This window comes from Oncorhynchus tshawytscha, linkage group LG05 (assembly GCF_018296145.1).
Source record: "Oncorhynchus tshawytscha isolate Ot180627B linkage group LG05, Otsh_v2.0, whole genome shotgun sequence".
NCBI lineage: Eukaryota > Metazoa > Chordata > Actinopteri > Salmoniformes > Salmonidae > Oncorhynchus > Oncorhynchus tshawytscha.
Genome location: NC_056433.1, coordinates 21216642 through 21232411, shown reverse-complemented (window position 1 = coordinate 21232411; position 15770 = coordinate 21216642). Strand labels below are relative to the sequence as shown.

General features: G+C 40.9%; 1 protein-coding gene across 1 annotated transcript in view; it reads right to left on the bottom strand.

Annotated features, from left to right (window-relative positions):
• The window catches only part of LOC112250144 (mannosyl-oligosaccharide 1,2-alpha-mannosidase IA), a 174697-nt gene extending 166270 nt beyond the window's left edge, over positions 1-8427 (bottom strand). The window contains exon 1 of the mRNA XM_024420035.2: positions 7686-8427. Coding sequence (XP_024275803.1) covers positions 7686-8189 — 504 coding nt within the window. The 5' untranslated portion in view covers positions 8190-8427. The remainder of the gene's footprint in view (positions 1-7685) is intronic.
• Positions 8428-15770: the final 7343 nt, after the last annotated feature.

The window sequence follows — 15770 nt, the reverse complement described above, 5'->3', positions numbered from 1 at the left end:
ACAATTAGTTAATGACATAATGTACTGTAGGCCAGGCAGTTATCTGATTGAAAAGCTATTGAGGCAGTAGACAACGTAGTGAGGAAGTTATCAAAGTAAAAGTGAGGAATAGAGGCTACTAGTGGGTTTATCAGAATGTTCCATGGGTAGGTCAGGAAGGGGAATGCCATTTGGCTGTCGTCCATGGTTACAAAAAACAATCCATTGTCTTGAGTGAGCAAAAATAACTCAACTGGATCTTAAGTGAAGTGGAAAGAGAGAGAGAGGGCCGCATCTTCCTTCCTTTCTAGACAGCCAAGGTGACTCTAGACCTTTAACAAACCCACAGCTTCTAATCCTTGGCTGCTGAGCCGGCTGGCGCTGTCCTCTCCGCCTGCAGAGTGGCGGAAAGCCTGACAGGGTATTAACCGTTTGTCCTTTAAGATACAGAATGCATACTGATAAAACAGGTCAACCCTACAGAGCTGCAGCCCAGGCAATCATTTGCATCTTATTTCTAAACGCCATGTTGAGAATGCTGTTCATTGACTACAGTTCAGCTATCATCACCATTGTCCCCACCAAAGTCAGAAAGACCAAGGAGCTGATCATGTACTACAGGAAACGGGGGGGGGGTGTCCTCGATTTCCAAATCACTAGACTTAAAATTGTATAAATACACAAGCACAGTTGTGAAAAATGCACGACAGCACCTCTTCCCCCTCAGGAGGTTAAAAAAGTGTCATGGCCCTCAAATCCTCAAAAAGGTTCTACAACTGTACCATTGAGAGCGTATAAACTGGCTGCATCACTGCTTGGTATGGCGAGATCACCACCCTCGATCGCATGGCGCTACAGAGGGTTGTGCGGACAGCCCAGTACATCACTGGGGCTGATCTCCCTGCCATCCAGGACCTCTGATATCAGGCGGAATTAAACAGGCTCTTGTACAGCTTCTATCCCCAAGAAATACGACTGATAAATATCTAACAAAATAGCTACACAGACTATCTTTATTTACCTTTAATTTAAATTTTTGCATTATCTCTATGCACACTCACTGGGCCCTACACACTCACACGCAGTCACTCCAACACACACAAAGCACACTCATTTGCTCACTTACACATAATATGCAGATACATTTATACTGACTCTACACACCTGCACACCCACTCACATGCATACAACCTGCTGCAGCTACTCTGTTTCTTATATCCTGTTGCCTAGTCACCTTACCCCTATACATATCCACCTCCATCACTCCAGTATCCCTGCATATGTAAATATGGTATTACTGACTTTTTAAATATTTCCTGTATATAGTATGCTTACTTACTTGGTTATTTCCTATTCTTATTTTTCCAGAGAGCTGACGTTTTTTTCTAGTAATACTGTACATTGTTATTGATTATTGCATTGTTGGGTTTTGAGTTGGCAAGAAAGGCATTTCACTGACATGTGCATGTGACATTTAAAACTTGCCCGGTAGCCTGGGGAAACAAAACATCAGGCAGCACACACAGAAAGAGGATGACATGTGAATCATCAACAATAGTATGCTGCGTGTGGTGCCTATGTACTGTGTTGTAATTAGCCCATGGTTGCAACGGCAAAGATAAGCCTAAACGACATACCCAGTAAGGGTCTTTGACAAACAGGCTTTTTCCTATGGCAATGTTTTGTTTCTACCCTGTACCTGTGGAGGTTTGTTAGATGGGATGTGTGTAGGCTACTACTGAACTACAGTAAAGACCGGGGATATAAACAGAGAATGTTAACCTCTAACCCTGTCAAATTGACTGGTAAAATCATGGGTACCTTGCAATGGCTGCCTGGTATTGTGATGCAATAATTTCCATGGTAATGTAGAATGTTCATTCAAATGATCTTAACTGATGTGGCTTATAAAATGGAATGTATTTTTTGTAATGTCAGTTGAGTTCAATCAACAAATCAGAGCACATATTGATGGGTACACTTCCTGCTTTGCTCCTCGCAATGGCCGCCAGTGAACCCATTATGCCATCATTGACTTGAATAGATCCGGTAAAGAGGTCAATGGAACACAGATGTTGGGGGATAGTCTTTCAAAGATAATTCGTAAAAATCTAAATAACTTCACACAGATCTTCATTGTAAAGGGTTTAAACACTGTTTCACATTCTTGTTCAATGAACCATAAACAATGAATGAACATGAACCTGAGGAACGTTCGTTAAGACACTAACAGCTTACAGACGGTATGGAATTAAAGTCACAGTAATGATAACTTAGGACACTAAAGAGGGCTTTCCACTGACTCTGAAAAACACCAAAAGAAAGATGCCCAGGGTCCCTGCTAATCTGCATGAACTTGCCTTAGGCATGCTGCAAGGAGGCAGGTCTGCAGATGTGGCCAGGGCAATAAATTGCAGTGTCCATACTGTGAGACGCCTAAGACAGCGCTACAGAGAGACAGGACAGACAGCTGATCGTCCTCGCAGTGGCAGACCACGTGTGACAACACCTGCACAGGATCGGTACATCTGATCATCACACCTGCGGTACAGGTACAGGATGGCAACAACTGCCCAAGTTACACCAGGAACCTACAATCCCTCTATCAGTGCTCAGACTGTCCGCAATAGGCGCAGAGAGGCTGGACTGAGGGCTTGTAGACCTGTTGTAAGGCAGAAACAGCGTAGCCAGAAACCGCGTCGCCTATGGGCACAAACCCACCGTCGCTGGACCAGACAGGACTGGCAAAAAGTGCTCTTCACTGACGAGTTGCGGTTTTGTCTCACCAGGGGTGATGGTCGGATTCGCGTTTATCGTCGAAGGAATGAGCGTTACACCGAGGCCGGTACTCTGGAGCGGGGTGATTTGGAGGTAGAGGGTCCGTCATGGTCTGGGGCGGTGTGTCACAGCATCATCGGACTGAGCTTCTTGTCATTGCAGGCAATCCCAACGCTGTGCATTACAGGGAAGACATCCTCCTCCCTCATGTGGGACCCTTCCTGCAGGCTCATCCTGATATGACCCTCCAGCACAACAATGCCACCAGCCATACTGCTCGTTCTGTGCGTGATTTTCTGCAAGACAGGAATGTCAGTGTTCTGCCAAGGCCAGTGAAGAGCTCGGATCTCAATCCTGTTGAGCACGTCTGGGATCTGTTGGATCAGAGGGTGAGGGCTAAAGCCATTCCCCACTGAAATGTCTGGGAACTTGCAGGTGCCTTGGTGGAAGAGTGGGGTAACATCTCACAGCAAGAACTGGTAAATTCATGAGGAGGAGATGCACTGCAGTACTTAATGCAGCTGGTGGCCACACCAGATACTGACTGTTACTTTTGATTTTGACCCCCCCCCCTTTGTTCAGAGACACATTATTCCATTTCTGTTAGTCACATGTCTGTGGAACTTGTTCAGTTTGTCTCGGTTGTTGAATCTTATGTTCATACAAATATTTACACATGTTAAGATTGCTGAAAATAAACGCAGTTGACAGTGAGAGGACGTATCTTTTTTTGCTAAGTTTACAAGCATTATATTCCGATTTTTACCTCAACATAGTGTGAAATACACATAAACAATAGCCTAAATATAGGCACATTTTACTGGGGGGGCAACAAGAAGATTCGGGATCTTAACCCCATGGCATCTTTCCCCTCCATGCATTTCCATCGTTTGGGTCGAGTTCCATTGACCTCTAACACATCTATTGGGATGCCTGTTCTAATCATTCAATTTTATGGTTCATCTACCATCTCTGATATACCCATACAGAGAAAGATGGCCAACGCGGTTCCTTTTTCTAATTTGTACAATAATTTACAGTGGAACCTTGAAAGCAGGACAGGCAGGTGGTTGTGCAAGGGAACTAGGCCCATATCAACTACAAAACTACTTTCAAAAGAATGGGAATATATTTCTGTACAATTACAAATAAAAAATAACCCAGCTTGTCTAAAACAAACCACACAAAACATCACTGCTGGTTATTTGGTTGAGCAATGTTTCCATAGCAGGCCTAAATCAGCATATCCCTACCCCTTTACAAACGAGGAGATAAATGATGCGATTCTAAGCCCGATGCTGGGACCTGAGCCGAGGACTCAGTCTCACAGGCAGCTTTGCACCCATAAACATGACAAATGTTGATTGACTGCTGAAAAATTTGCCACCACTGCAGTTTCCTCTAAATCACCTTATGCCTCCTAAATAAATTTGATCTCTTCGAGATGTGTATTTTGTCAGCAGAAGGGCTGTATCAACTCAGCAGAGGGGCTGTATCAACTATCAAAGTAAGCTGATAGTCGACATGAGAAGCCAAAACCAAATGCACAGAAGCCAGAGAAATGTCATGCTGAAGTAGGGCTGGACGGTGTACCATATTTTACGATATACTGGTGGTGATGCATGGACCATTTTGGGTTTTATCTTTACCTGCTCTTTTTTGGGGAGTGGGGTTTACCCACCTTTCAGGTTATGTTGATATAGGACTTGTTTTACTATGGATATAGATACTTTTGTACCTGTTTCCTCCAGCATCTTCACAAGGTCATTTGCTGTTGTTCTTGGATTGATTTGCACTTTTCGCACCAAAAGTACGTTCATCTCTAGGAAACAGAACGCTTATCCTTTCTGAGCGTTATGACGGCTGCGTGGTCCCATGGTGTTTATACTTGCATACTATTCTTTATACAGATGAACGTGGTACCTTCAAGCGCTTGGAAATTGCTCCCAAGGATGAACAGACTTGTGGAGGTCTACAATTATTTTTATGAGGTCTTGGCTGATTTCTTTGGATTTTCCCATGATGTCAAGCAAAGAGGCACTGAGTTTGAAGGTAGGCCTTGAAATACATCCACATGAACACCTCCAATTGACTCAAATTATGTCAATTAGACTATCAGAAGCTTCTAAAGCCATGACATAATTTTCTGGAATTTTCAGTCAGGCACAGTCAACTTAGTGTATGTAAACTTCCGACCCACTGGAATTGTGATACAGTGAATTATAAGTGAAATAATCTGTCTGTAAACAGTTGTTGGAAAAATTACTTGTGTCATGCAAAGTATATGTCCTAACCGACTTGCCAAAACTATAGTTTGTTCACAAGACATTTATGGAGTGGTTAAAAAACGAGTTTTAATGACTCCAACCTAAGTGTGTGTGTGTATATATATATATATATATATATACACACACACACACACACACACAATATTTAGGCCATATCACCCAACCCTATGCTGGAGTGACAAATCAGCAAAGTTTCTTACAAGTGGTGAGTTGTTCTGCATTCAAAATATTTTTGGGTCAAGTATGGTGATGTACAAAAACAGACATTTGCCCACTGAATTGGAGTGATTCTGACCCCTTCACTACTCATACATTATTTACACTATCTATCAAAGTATGAGAGTTAGGGGTGGGGGGGATTAATACATTAGAGCATCGCAATATTATTTTTGACTATATTTGATTGATTATATGACCTTTTTTTGCTGGGAACTTAGCTAGCACTTGTCGGCTGTACCTGCGTCAAAACTTTTGTTTTTCTCCTCCTATAGCGTGACATCAATCTTCTCTCAGATAGTGAGCCAACATGTTTTCAGCACTTTCATAACTGATTAAAACTTGCATTCTTATGGCTCTCTTGTCCCTGTACTGCAGACATATAATATAGTGAGCAATATATTTGGAACAACAAACAGCAATATATTTTTTACGTTACAGTCTTATTCTAAAATAGACAAAAAACAAATTAAAATCCTCAGCAATCGTCACACAATACTCCATAATGACAAAGCGAAAACAGTTTTTTATTTTAGCAAATGTATTAAAAATAAACAGAAATATCTTATTTACATAAGTATTCAGACCCTTTACTATGAGACTCAAAATTGCGCTCAGGTGCATCCTGTTTCCATTGATCTTCTTTGAGCTGTTTCTACAACTTTATTGGATTCCACCTGTGGTAAATCCAATTGATTGGACATGATTTGGAAAGGCACACACCGGTCTATATAAGGTCCCACAGTTGACATTGCATGTCAGAGCAAAAACCAAGCCATGAGGTCGAAAGAATTGTCCATAGCGCAACGAGACAGGATTGTGTCGAGGCACAGATTCTGAGAAGGGTACCAACAAATGTATGCAGCATTGAAGGTCCCCAAGAACACAGTGACCTCCATAATTCTTAAATGGAATTAGTTTAAAACCACCAAGACTCTTCCTAGAGCTGGTCGCCCAGACAAACTGAGCAATCGGAGGAGAAGGGCCTTGGTCAGGGAGATGACCAAGAACCCAATGGTCACTCTGACAGAGCTCTAGAGTTCCTCTGTGGAAATGGGGGAACTTCCAGAAAGTACTGAGTAAAGGGTCTGAATACTTATGAAAATGTTATATTTAAGTTTTTTTTATTTGTAATAAATTTGCTAACATTTCTAAAAACCTCTTTTTGCTTTGTCATTATGGGGTATTGTATGTAGATTGATGAGGAAAAATAACAATTTAATCACTTTTAGAATACGGCTGTAACGTAACAAAATGTGGAAAAGGTCAAGGGATATTAATACTTTCCGAAGGCACTGTAGAGACATGATATTGAATTGCAATAGATATCGTATCGGCACCTAAGTATCGTGATAATATCGTATTGTGAGGTCCCCGGCAATACACAGTACTAATGGGAGTGTCTCTGAAATGGTTGGCTCATTCATTGTTTAAAAACAGGTCTGTCAGGAGGATAAAGGTTCACACACATTGCACTGAATGTGGATCTAACGTTCGTCTGCTGATTGTGTTTTAGGGACCACACACGGTTGATTTTTCAAGTAAAATCAGTGCACACTGTTCGCAAATTCAGAGGTGCTAAGTAGTCTGGGCCAGCAAACATTACTGGTGTGTCTGAGCCCTTAGACCTGCTTGCCCCATCTCAACAGATATAAAGGTAGTGTGATTTATGTCTCCTACTACATTGTAGTGTCTGTATCCTGACATTGCACAACCATTGGCAAATAACTAGGCCTAACTTATGTACAATACAATAGACTGTTCGTTTCCACAAATCTCAGTTGTTAGACTCACCGAGCTAGGTTACATTTTACTTCAGTGTTGATATTGTGTATTACCATAAGTGTAATAAGCAATGCGCAAGCCTGCTTATTGTTACACTGTCCTTGGGGTTAGGGACACTGCTGTGAGTATAGTCTAATAGTGTACCACTTAATTAGGGTACACCACAGGCATTATATACTTAGAAAAAAAAAAAAAATGGCTAAGCATATATGTTGAAACAATACATTGCCCTGAGCTACACAGTACACTGTAAAAGTGTTGCCCCAAATTATATAAAATGGACTATGTTGTGGTTTGTCTACAGGACAAGGAATACACAGGATGTACTCTGGTCAATCTGGTGAGAATGAAAAACATGATATTGAGAACATATCAATACAGGATGGATTTCTACAGTGTATCTGGATACAAAGTAAATTCATTAGTTCAAAGTTTCAGCTGACAACATTATGCCTGTGCTGTGTACAGACTAGAGTCGTAAAACTGTATTAATGTGTGTTGTGTACAAGGAACTTGCCGATTAGGCTACACAGTATAGCAAACGCAGGCAGTATTGGAAGCGAAACTAGCTAACCACACACACCAAATGTTGCCATTCTGGTTGTCTTTATATATTTTTATTGTTTTTTTATCACTCACCTCTTTAATTTTTGCTCGTCTCTCTTTGGTTTCCGGATCGGAGGGCTCGTGCCCTGTTGCTCCGGGTGGCCGAACATATTGAATGACTGGCAGGTTATTGTAATCTTTCCCACCTTTACCTTCCTTCAAAACTTTGTCCTTCTCGTCTTGTATATCTTGCTTTATCTCGTCTGGTCGTTTCTGGAGAGTGTCTTTTGCTTCAACCAAAGCCTTTTCGTGGTCCTTTCTAATCTTGGTTAATATCTTTTCTTCGGTCCCAACTGCAACGTTTGAATCACTATCCGTACCTGTTCGCGTGTTGGTTTCTACCGCAGACGAGTGGAAGAAAACTCCGCTCAGTAGCTTCGATGAATCCGGCAGGAAAAAAATTGCCCCGAAACAAAGCGTAATAAAAGCGCTAAAAACTAATAGCAAAATGAATTTCTCTGTCAATCTAAAGGAGGTCGGGCTGGCAGACTTCCTACTCGGGGTAGCTGTAAAAGGCAATAGAGTTGCTACTGGCATTTTCCTTGTCGTTCAAGACAAAACAAATGAATTAAATTCTAAAATCGGCACAGTCTTAGATTCCGTACAACAATATTAGTTATCAATTTCCCATATGTATATAAGAAATTAATAATTTAGTATTCTGTAAAAGTTACACTATTGAGCAGTGTCCTGCTGTTTCAACTGCCCATGCTGAAACACATCTGCAAACTCTTCGCCAAGCTCAGAACAGAACGGAAAGAATGGCAGCTATGCGCTATTGACAGCCCTAATTGTCCAATGGCTTTTCTCTGCGCGTACAGTTAGCAATTGTGGGCGTGTTTTTCCGGATCCGAAGGTGACACACTTGTTTTAATGTCTTGTACAAACGGAATAGTTCACTCACAAATAAAGACACATGTAGTGATCAAAACTATAAAATAAAGTGGTAATATAAAACGTTTCTAGATGTATGTCTTTCGTCAGTCAGTAGAGCTTTGACATTCCACATCGTCTCTTGCATTTATTATGTGCCTTTGCGGGATTCATCACTAGATACCACAGCCACAAAGTAATAAACCCCGCCTATTTCTGCAATTTCTCTCAATTCTGATTTTAAACTTAACCTTAACCACAGTGTTAACCTTATGCCTAACCCTAACCTTAAAATATATATTTTTTAAATATAGCCAATTTTGTCTTTGTGGCTGCGATTGGCTGAGGATTGTCAGAGGACATATTCTGGGTGATTTGTGAAAGGGGGATCTGATTGAACCAAAAACCTTGTGTCCACCCCCGAGGGTACTTTAGTAAGCCAAGATTTTGCATTGGTTGGACTTACAGTGCATTCAGAAAGTATTCAAACCCCTTAACTTTTTCCACATTTTGTAACGTTACAACCTTTATTCTAAAATGGATGAAATAAATGTTTTTCCTCATCATTCTACACACAATACCCGATAATGACAAAATGAGAACAGGTTTTTAGAAATGTTAAATGTATTAAAAATAAAAAACAGATACCTTATTTACATAAGTATAGAGACGGGTAGGCAACAACATCTCCTCCCCGCTGATCCTCAACACTGGGGCCCCACAAGGGTGCGTTCTGAGCCCCCTCCTGTACTCCCTGTTCACCCACGACTGCATGGCCATGCACGCCTCCAACTCAATCATCAAGTTTGCGGACGACACAACAGTGGTAGGCTTGATTACCAACAACGACGAGACGGCCTACAGGGAGGAGGTGAGGGCCCTCGGAGTGTGGTGTCAGGAAAATAACCTCACACTCAACGTCAACAAAACTAAGGAGATGATTGTGGACTTCAGGAAACAGCAGAGGAACACCCCCCATCCACATCGATGGAACAGTAGTGGAGAGGGTAGCAAGTTTTAAGTTCCTCGGCATACACATCACAGACAAACTGAATTGGTCCACTCACACAGACAGCATCGTGAGGAAGGCGCAGCAGCGCCTCTTCAACCTCAGGAGGCTGAAGAAATTCGGCTTGTCACCAAAAGCACTCACAAACTTCTACAGATTCGAGAGCATCCTGGCGGGCTGTATCACCGCCTGGTATGGCAACTGCACCGCCCTCAACCGTAAGGCTCTCCAGAGGGTAGTGAGGTCTGCACAACGCATCACCGGGGGCAAACTACCTGCCCTCCAGGACACCTACACCACCCGATGCTACAGGAAGGCCATAAAGATCATCAAGGACATCAACCACCCGAGCCACTGCCTGTTCACCCCGCTGTCATCCAGAAGGCGAGGTCAGTACAGGTGCATCAAAGCTGGGACCGAGAGACTGAAAAACAGCTTCTATCTCAAGGCCATCAGACTGTTAAACAGCCACCACTAACATTGAGTGGCTACTGCCAACACACTGTCAATGACACTGACTCTACTCCAGCCACTTTAATCATGGGAATTGATGGGAAATTATGTAAATATATCACTAGCCACTTTAAACAATGCTACCTTATATAATGTTACTTACCCTACATTGTTCATCTCATATGCATACGTTGATACTGTACTCTATATCATCGACTGCATCCTTATGTAATACATGTATCACTAGCCACTTTAACTATGCCACTTGGTTTACATACTTATCTCATATGTATATACTGTACTCGATATCATCTACTGTATCTTGCCTATGCTGCTCTGTACCATCACTCATTCATATATCCTTATGTACATATTCTTTATCCCCTTACACTGTGTATAAGACAGTAGTTTTTTTTTGGAATTGTTAGTTAGATTACTTGCTCGTTATTACTGCATTGTCGGAACTAGAAGCACAAGCATTTCGCTACACTGCATTAACATCTGCTAACCATGTGTATGTGACAAATAAAATTTGATTTGATTTGATTTGATTTGAGACCCTTTGCTATGAGACTCGAAATTGAGCTCAGGTACATCCTGTTTCCATTGATCATCCTTGAGGTGTTTCTACAACTTTATTGGAGTCCACTTGTGTGTGGTAAATTAAATTGATTGGATATGATTTGGAAAGGCACACATCTGTCTATATAAGGTCCCGCAGTTGACATGGCATGTCAGAGCAAAATCCAAGCCATGAGGTTAAAGGAATTGTCCGTAGAGCACCCAGACAGGATTGTGTCGAGGCACAGATCTGGGGAAGGGTACCAACAAACGTCTGCAGCTTCAAAGGTCCCCAAGAACACAGTGGCCACCATCATTGTTAAATGGAAGAAGTTTGGAAGAAGAAGTTTGGAAGAAGAGCCACCAACACCCTTCCTAGAGCTGGCCGCCCGACCAAACTGAGCAATCGGGGAGAAGGACTTTGGTCAGGGAGGTGACCAAGAACCCAATGTTCACTCTGACAGAGCTCTAGACTTCCTCTGTGGAGATGGGAGAACCTTCCAGTCACGTCTGGAGGAAACTATGGGGATGTTTTTCAGTGGCAGGGACTGGGAGACTAGTCTGGATCGAGGGAAAGATGAAAGGAGCCAAAGTACAGAGAGATCCTTGATGAAAACCTGCTCCAGAGTGCTCAGGACCAACAGGACAACAACAAAGTACTGAGTAAAGGGTCTGAATGCTTATGTAAATGTAATATTTCAGTTTTTATTTTGAATACCTTTGCAAATATTTCAAAAAGTTTTTGCTTTGTCATTATGGGGTATTTAATTTGTTCTACCATTATTTTTGTGTAGATTGAGGGGGGGGACTATTTAATCCATTTTATAATTAGGCTGTAATGTAACGAAATGTGGGGGGGGTCTGAATACTTTCTGAATGCACTGTATATACAGTATAATGAAATAAAAATAATCAATACAATGGAGTTGTAGTGAGATGTTTGTGGGATTTAGCAATATCTATTCATTATGTTGAATGCTAGAAAGTGAACAAAAGTATTTAATATATTTTTATTTTACCTTTATTTAACTAGGCAAGTCAGTTAAGAACAAATTCTTATTTTCAATGACGGCCTAAGAACAGTGGGTTAACTGCCTTGTTCAGGGGCAGATCGACAGTTGTTTTTACCTTGTCAGCTCAGGGATTCGATCTTGCAACCTTTCGGTTACAAGTCCAATGCTCTAACCACTAGATAAAACCCAAAGAATGCTCTTAAATATATATATTTTTTACAAATATAATAGTTTTCCCTTAGTTATGTTGGAAGAGATACCAGGAACTTAAAGGGATAATTCAAATTACAAAATGACACATTTGGTTCCTTACCCTATAAGCAATCTATGGACAAGGTATGACAGCAATCCATGTTTTGGTTTTATTTCCCGGGCACTGTTTCCAAATGCATTTGTGGCACAAATCCCATGTAGCGTTTTGCAATCTCTTTAAACATTCCCTCTAGTGCAAACTGTTATTGGGGGAGAGGTCTATATAATTAAGCAATAAGGCGCGAGGAGATGTGGTATATGGCCAATATACCACGGCTAAGGGCTGTTCTTAGGAACAACCTCGACATGCCTTATTGCTGTTAGAAACTGATTACCAATGTAATTAGAGCAGTAAAAATAAATGTTTTGTCATACCTGTGGTATACGGTCTGATACCATGGCTGTCAGCCAATCAGCATTCAGGGGTCGAACCACCCAGTTTATAAAATGTAATAATTAGCTAATCAGACTCCTTTAGTATGTCATACATTTTACAATTCAATTGATAATTTGGTGTGCATAAATTAAAAGGGTCATTGGTGTTACTCAATTTCAATGAAGGGAAATGACATTGTCTGCAAAACGTTTAATCAATTCACTTCAGTTAATTATTTTGAGAGGAAAAATCCCCAATTACTTAAAATTTGTCATTTTGTGTTACTACTCTTACTGGTGGCACAATGTTATCGCAATGGTACATTAAGTAATTAAGCTGTCATATTAGTTGATTTAGAATGGTAAAATACCCAAATAATTTAAATAAATAATCTAGAAAAAGGAAGTAATCCCCCCCCCCAAATGCCATGCCCAAATGGCACGGAAATTCAAGAACGACCCTTATGTAAAATGAGGCCCGCCTTATCCCACCACATGCCAATCACTTACAATAGTCCATCTCATGATTCTGTTATGTGATGATTTGTATTGGAACAAGCAACATTCCCTAGAAAAGAGTAGCCCTGCTTTGACATGTTTTTCACTCACATTCAGGGGATTGCCCTAAGCCAGGATTTAATCAACTCAGTCCTCGGGACCCCAAGTGGTGCACATTTTGGTTTTTGCCCTTGCACTGATTCATATTATCGCCTAATCATCAAGCAAAAACCATTACATCCACCCCTTGGGTCCCAAGGACAGAGTTTGGGAAACGCTGCCCTAACTTGTACTTTTGTCCAGATTGGTTGCTTACAAGTAATTTAATCTTTACAGTACTGTTGCTATATGATGACATTGACATATTCACAATACTATTTGTCTATGCAGGAATTAAAAATAAAATTGAAATGACAAAACATGGTTGCTCTGACGTTAGATGCTTGTTGCAGCAATCTGCTGACAACCAATCATCCTGGATATTATTTTCTGTTTCCTTTCAATGCAATCTAACGTCGATATCAATATTTCTTGGAAAGATCCTGTGTTTGATTGACACTTCCAGAGAGTTTTGAGAGGCAGAATCAGTTACTAGTGTTGGTTGTGTACCCAGTTAAGCTTTGCATCCAATCAGATGTTAAGTAGGCCATGTCACCCAGCTGTGTAATTTCTCCTTGCTCCCTCTTTAGCTATATAGTCCAAATATAACCACGGATTCAACCACCATCGCCACCTTGTCCCCCAGGCAAGATGGACTCATTTGTGTAGCTGAAGAGATAGGCTGGATATATTCAGTGAAAAGGGTCACTAATTGGAGTGGGAGTTTAAACTCCCTCACATTCCATTTTGTTCCTCCCTGACAGAAATCAAACAAATTATATTGAAATGTTTTAATAAGACTAGAACATATTCTAATTTGTAGGCCTACTGGACTGTTTGCATTGCATGCAGTGAGGCTCAAACAAAGAATGTGCCAGCCGAGTTTTTGGAGGAAGGGGGCATTCATTGTAAAATAAAAAGCAGAGCAGAAATGATCATATCGAAGCACACTAAGGCATGTGAGGTCTGTATTATCTAATTCTACACCAGAGGCTTCCATGCATCTTTTTCTCTGCACTAGCAAGCATTAACTTATCATTGTTATTTCCCCTCAATGGAGTTAACGGGGCTTCCTGTTGAGGAGAAATGGAGGCTGTGAAGTCTTTTCCTGAAAGGAAGTATATATACAGTGCCTTCGGAAAGTATTCAGACCGCTTGACATTTTCCACATTTTCCAGCCTTATTCTGAAATGGATTAAATAAATACAATTCCTCATCAATCTACACACAATACACCATAATGACAAGGCGAAAACAGGTATTTAAACATTTTAGCTATTTTTTTATTTACAAATTAAAAACAGAAATACCTTATTTACATAAGTATACAGACCCTTTGCTATGAGACTCGAAATTGAGCTCAGGTGCATCCTGTTTCCATTGATCATCATGGAGATGTTTCTACAACTTGTTTGATGTCCACCTGTGGTAAATTAAATTGATTGGACATGATTTGGAAAGGCACACACCTGTCTATATAAGGTCCCACAGTTGACATTGCATGTCAGAGCAAAAAACAAGCCATGAAGTTGAAGGAATTGCATGTAGAGCACCCAGACAGGATTGTGTCGAGGCACAAATCTAGGGAAGGGTACCAAAAAATGCCTGCAGCTTTGAAGGTCCCCAAGAACACAGTGGCCTCCATCATTATTAAATGGAAGAAGTTTTGAACCACCATAACTTTTCCTAGAGCTGGCAGCCCAGCCAAACGGAGCAATCGGGGGAGAAGGGCCTTGGTCAGGGAGGTAACCAAGAACCCGACGGTTATACATTTCGAAACTATTTTTGCTTTGTCATTATGGGGTATTGTGTGTAAATTGAGGAGGGGGGACGATGACAATTTAATCCATTTGAATCCAGTCTGAATACTATGGAGTTGAATGGGAGACATTGTACAGACTATGATGTATGAGGTTTGACATGATTACATCCATAGATGATGACTACTGTAGATCTACACATTCATAAAGGAATGTATCATTATGACGGTATCTTTCATACAGCATGCCTTTTATTGCAGTGTTTTTCAAATGATTACTTTCATGAACTATGACTAGGTCTACACAATCATAAAGCAATGTTTGAATATGACGGTATCTTTCATACGGCATACCCTTTATTGCTGTGTTGCACACTCTGACTCTGTATTCTCTGTATATACCTAACCAATGCCTCAAATGTGAAAAACTATTTAAACAATATTTGATTAGACTACGTGTTTGAAATGACATAGCAAAAGACTTGACTGAACTTGTTGACCCAGTCTCCAATCTCTTCCTTGTTTACTATCCTGTTAGCACTGCACCAGTCCCAGAAGAATCTGTGTGTCTTCTCTACACACACTGCTGGATTGTCAGCAGCAGCCTTTCATTCGGGAGCTTCATGCCGGGAAACATGCGCCGCACGCCACCCACTCAACACCTGCAGCAACAACCCACCTGCCGAGTTCAGAGCTCTACTACAGGTAATTCATCATGGGTAATACACTGTGATCATATTCCATTTTCCTTTCACACATCATTATGAGGGCTTGTAGGGAGTGCAGCCCAGAAAACACAGTTGAGTTGAAGAGCATCTTTTAAATGACTAAAATGTAAACATTGAAATGTAAATTGTTACTGTAATAGGAAATTGCATACAAAGGTTCTACTTGGAACAGGAGGCACATGAGGTAAATTGAACAACATGCTTGGCTTGCCTTTTGATGGGTCTGAGGATGCAATTCTGATTGTTTGTTTCCTTATTGTATAGAAATTGGAAGAATAATTCAGTAATAATTACTTCTTTCAGAAGGCTGGCAGGCTCAGGCCCTCGATGAAATTAAATTTACACAACCTTTACGGTAATCTAGACTTCCTATAACTGGACAGGAAGTTCCAAGAAAGACAAATGTTACCTGAATGAATTAGAATGCAAAATAAATGGTACATACTGTTATTTTGTCCTGATTATATGAACACAGGACCATTTTTGTGTGAGCTAAAA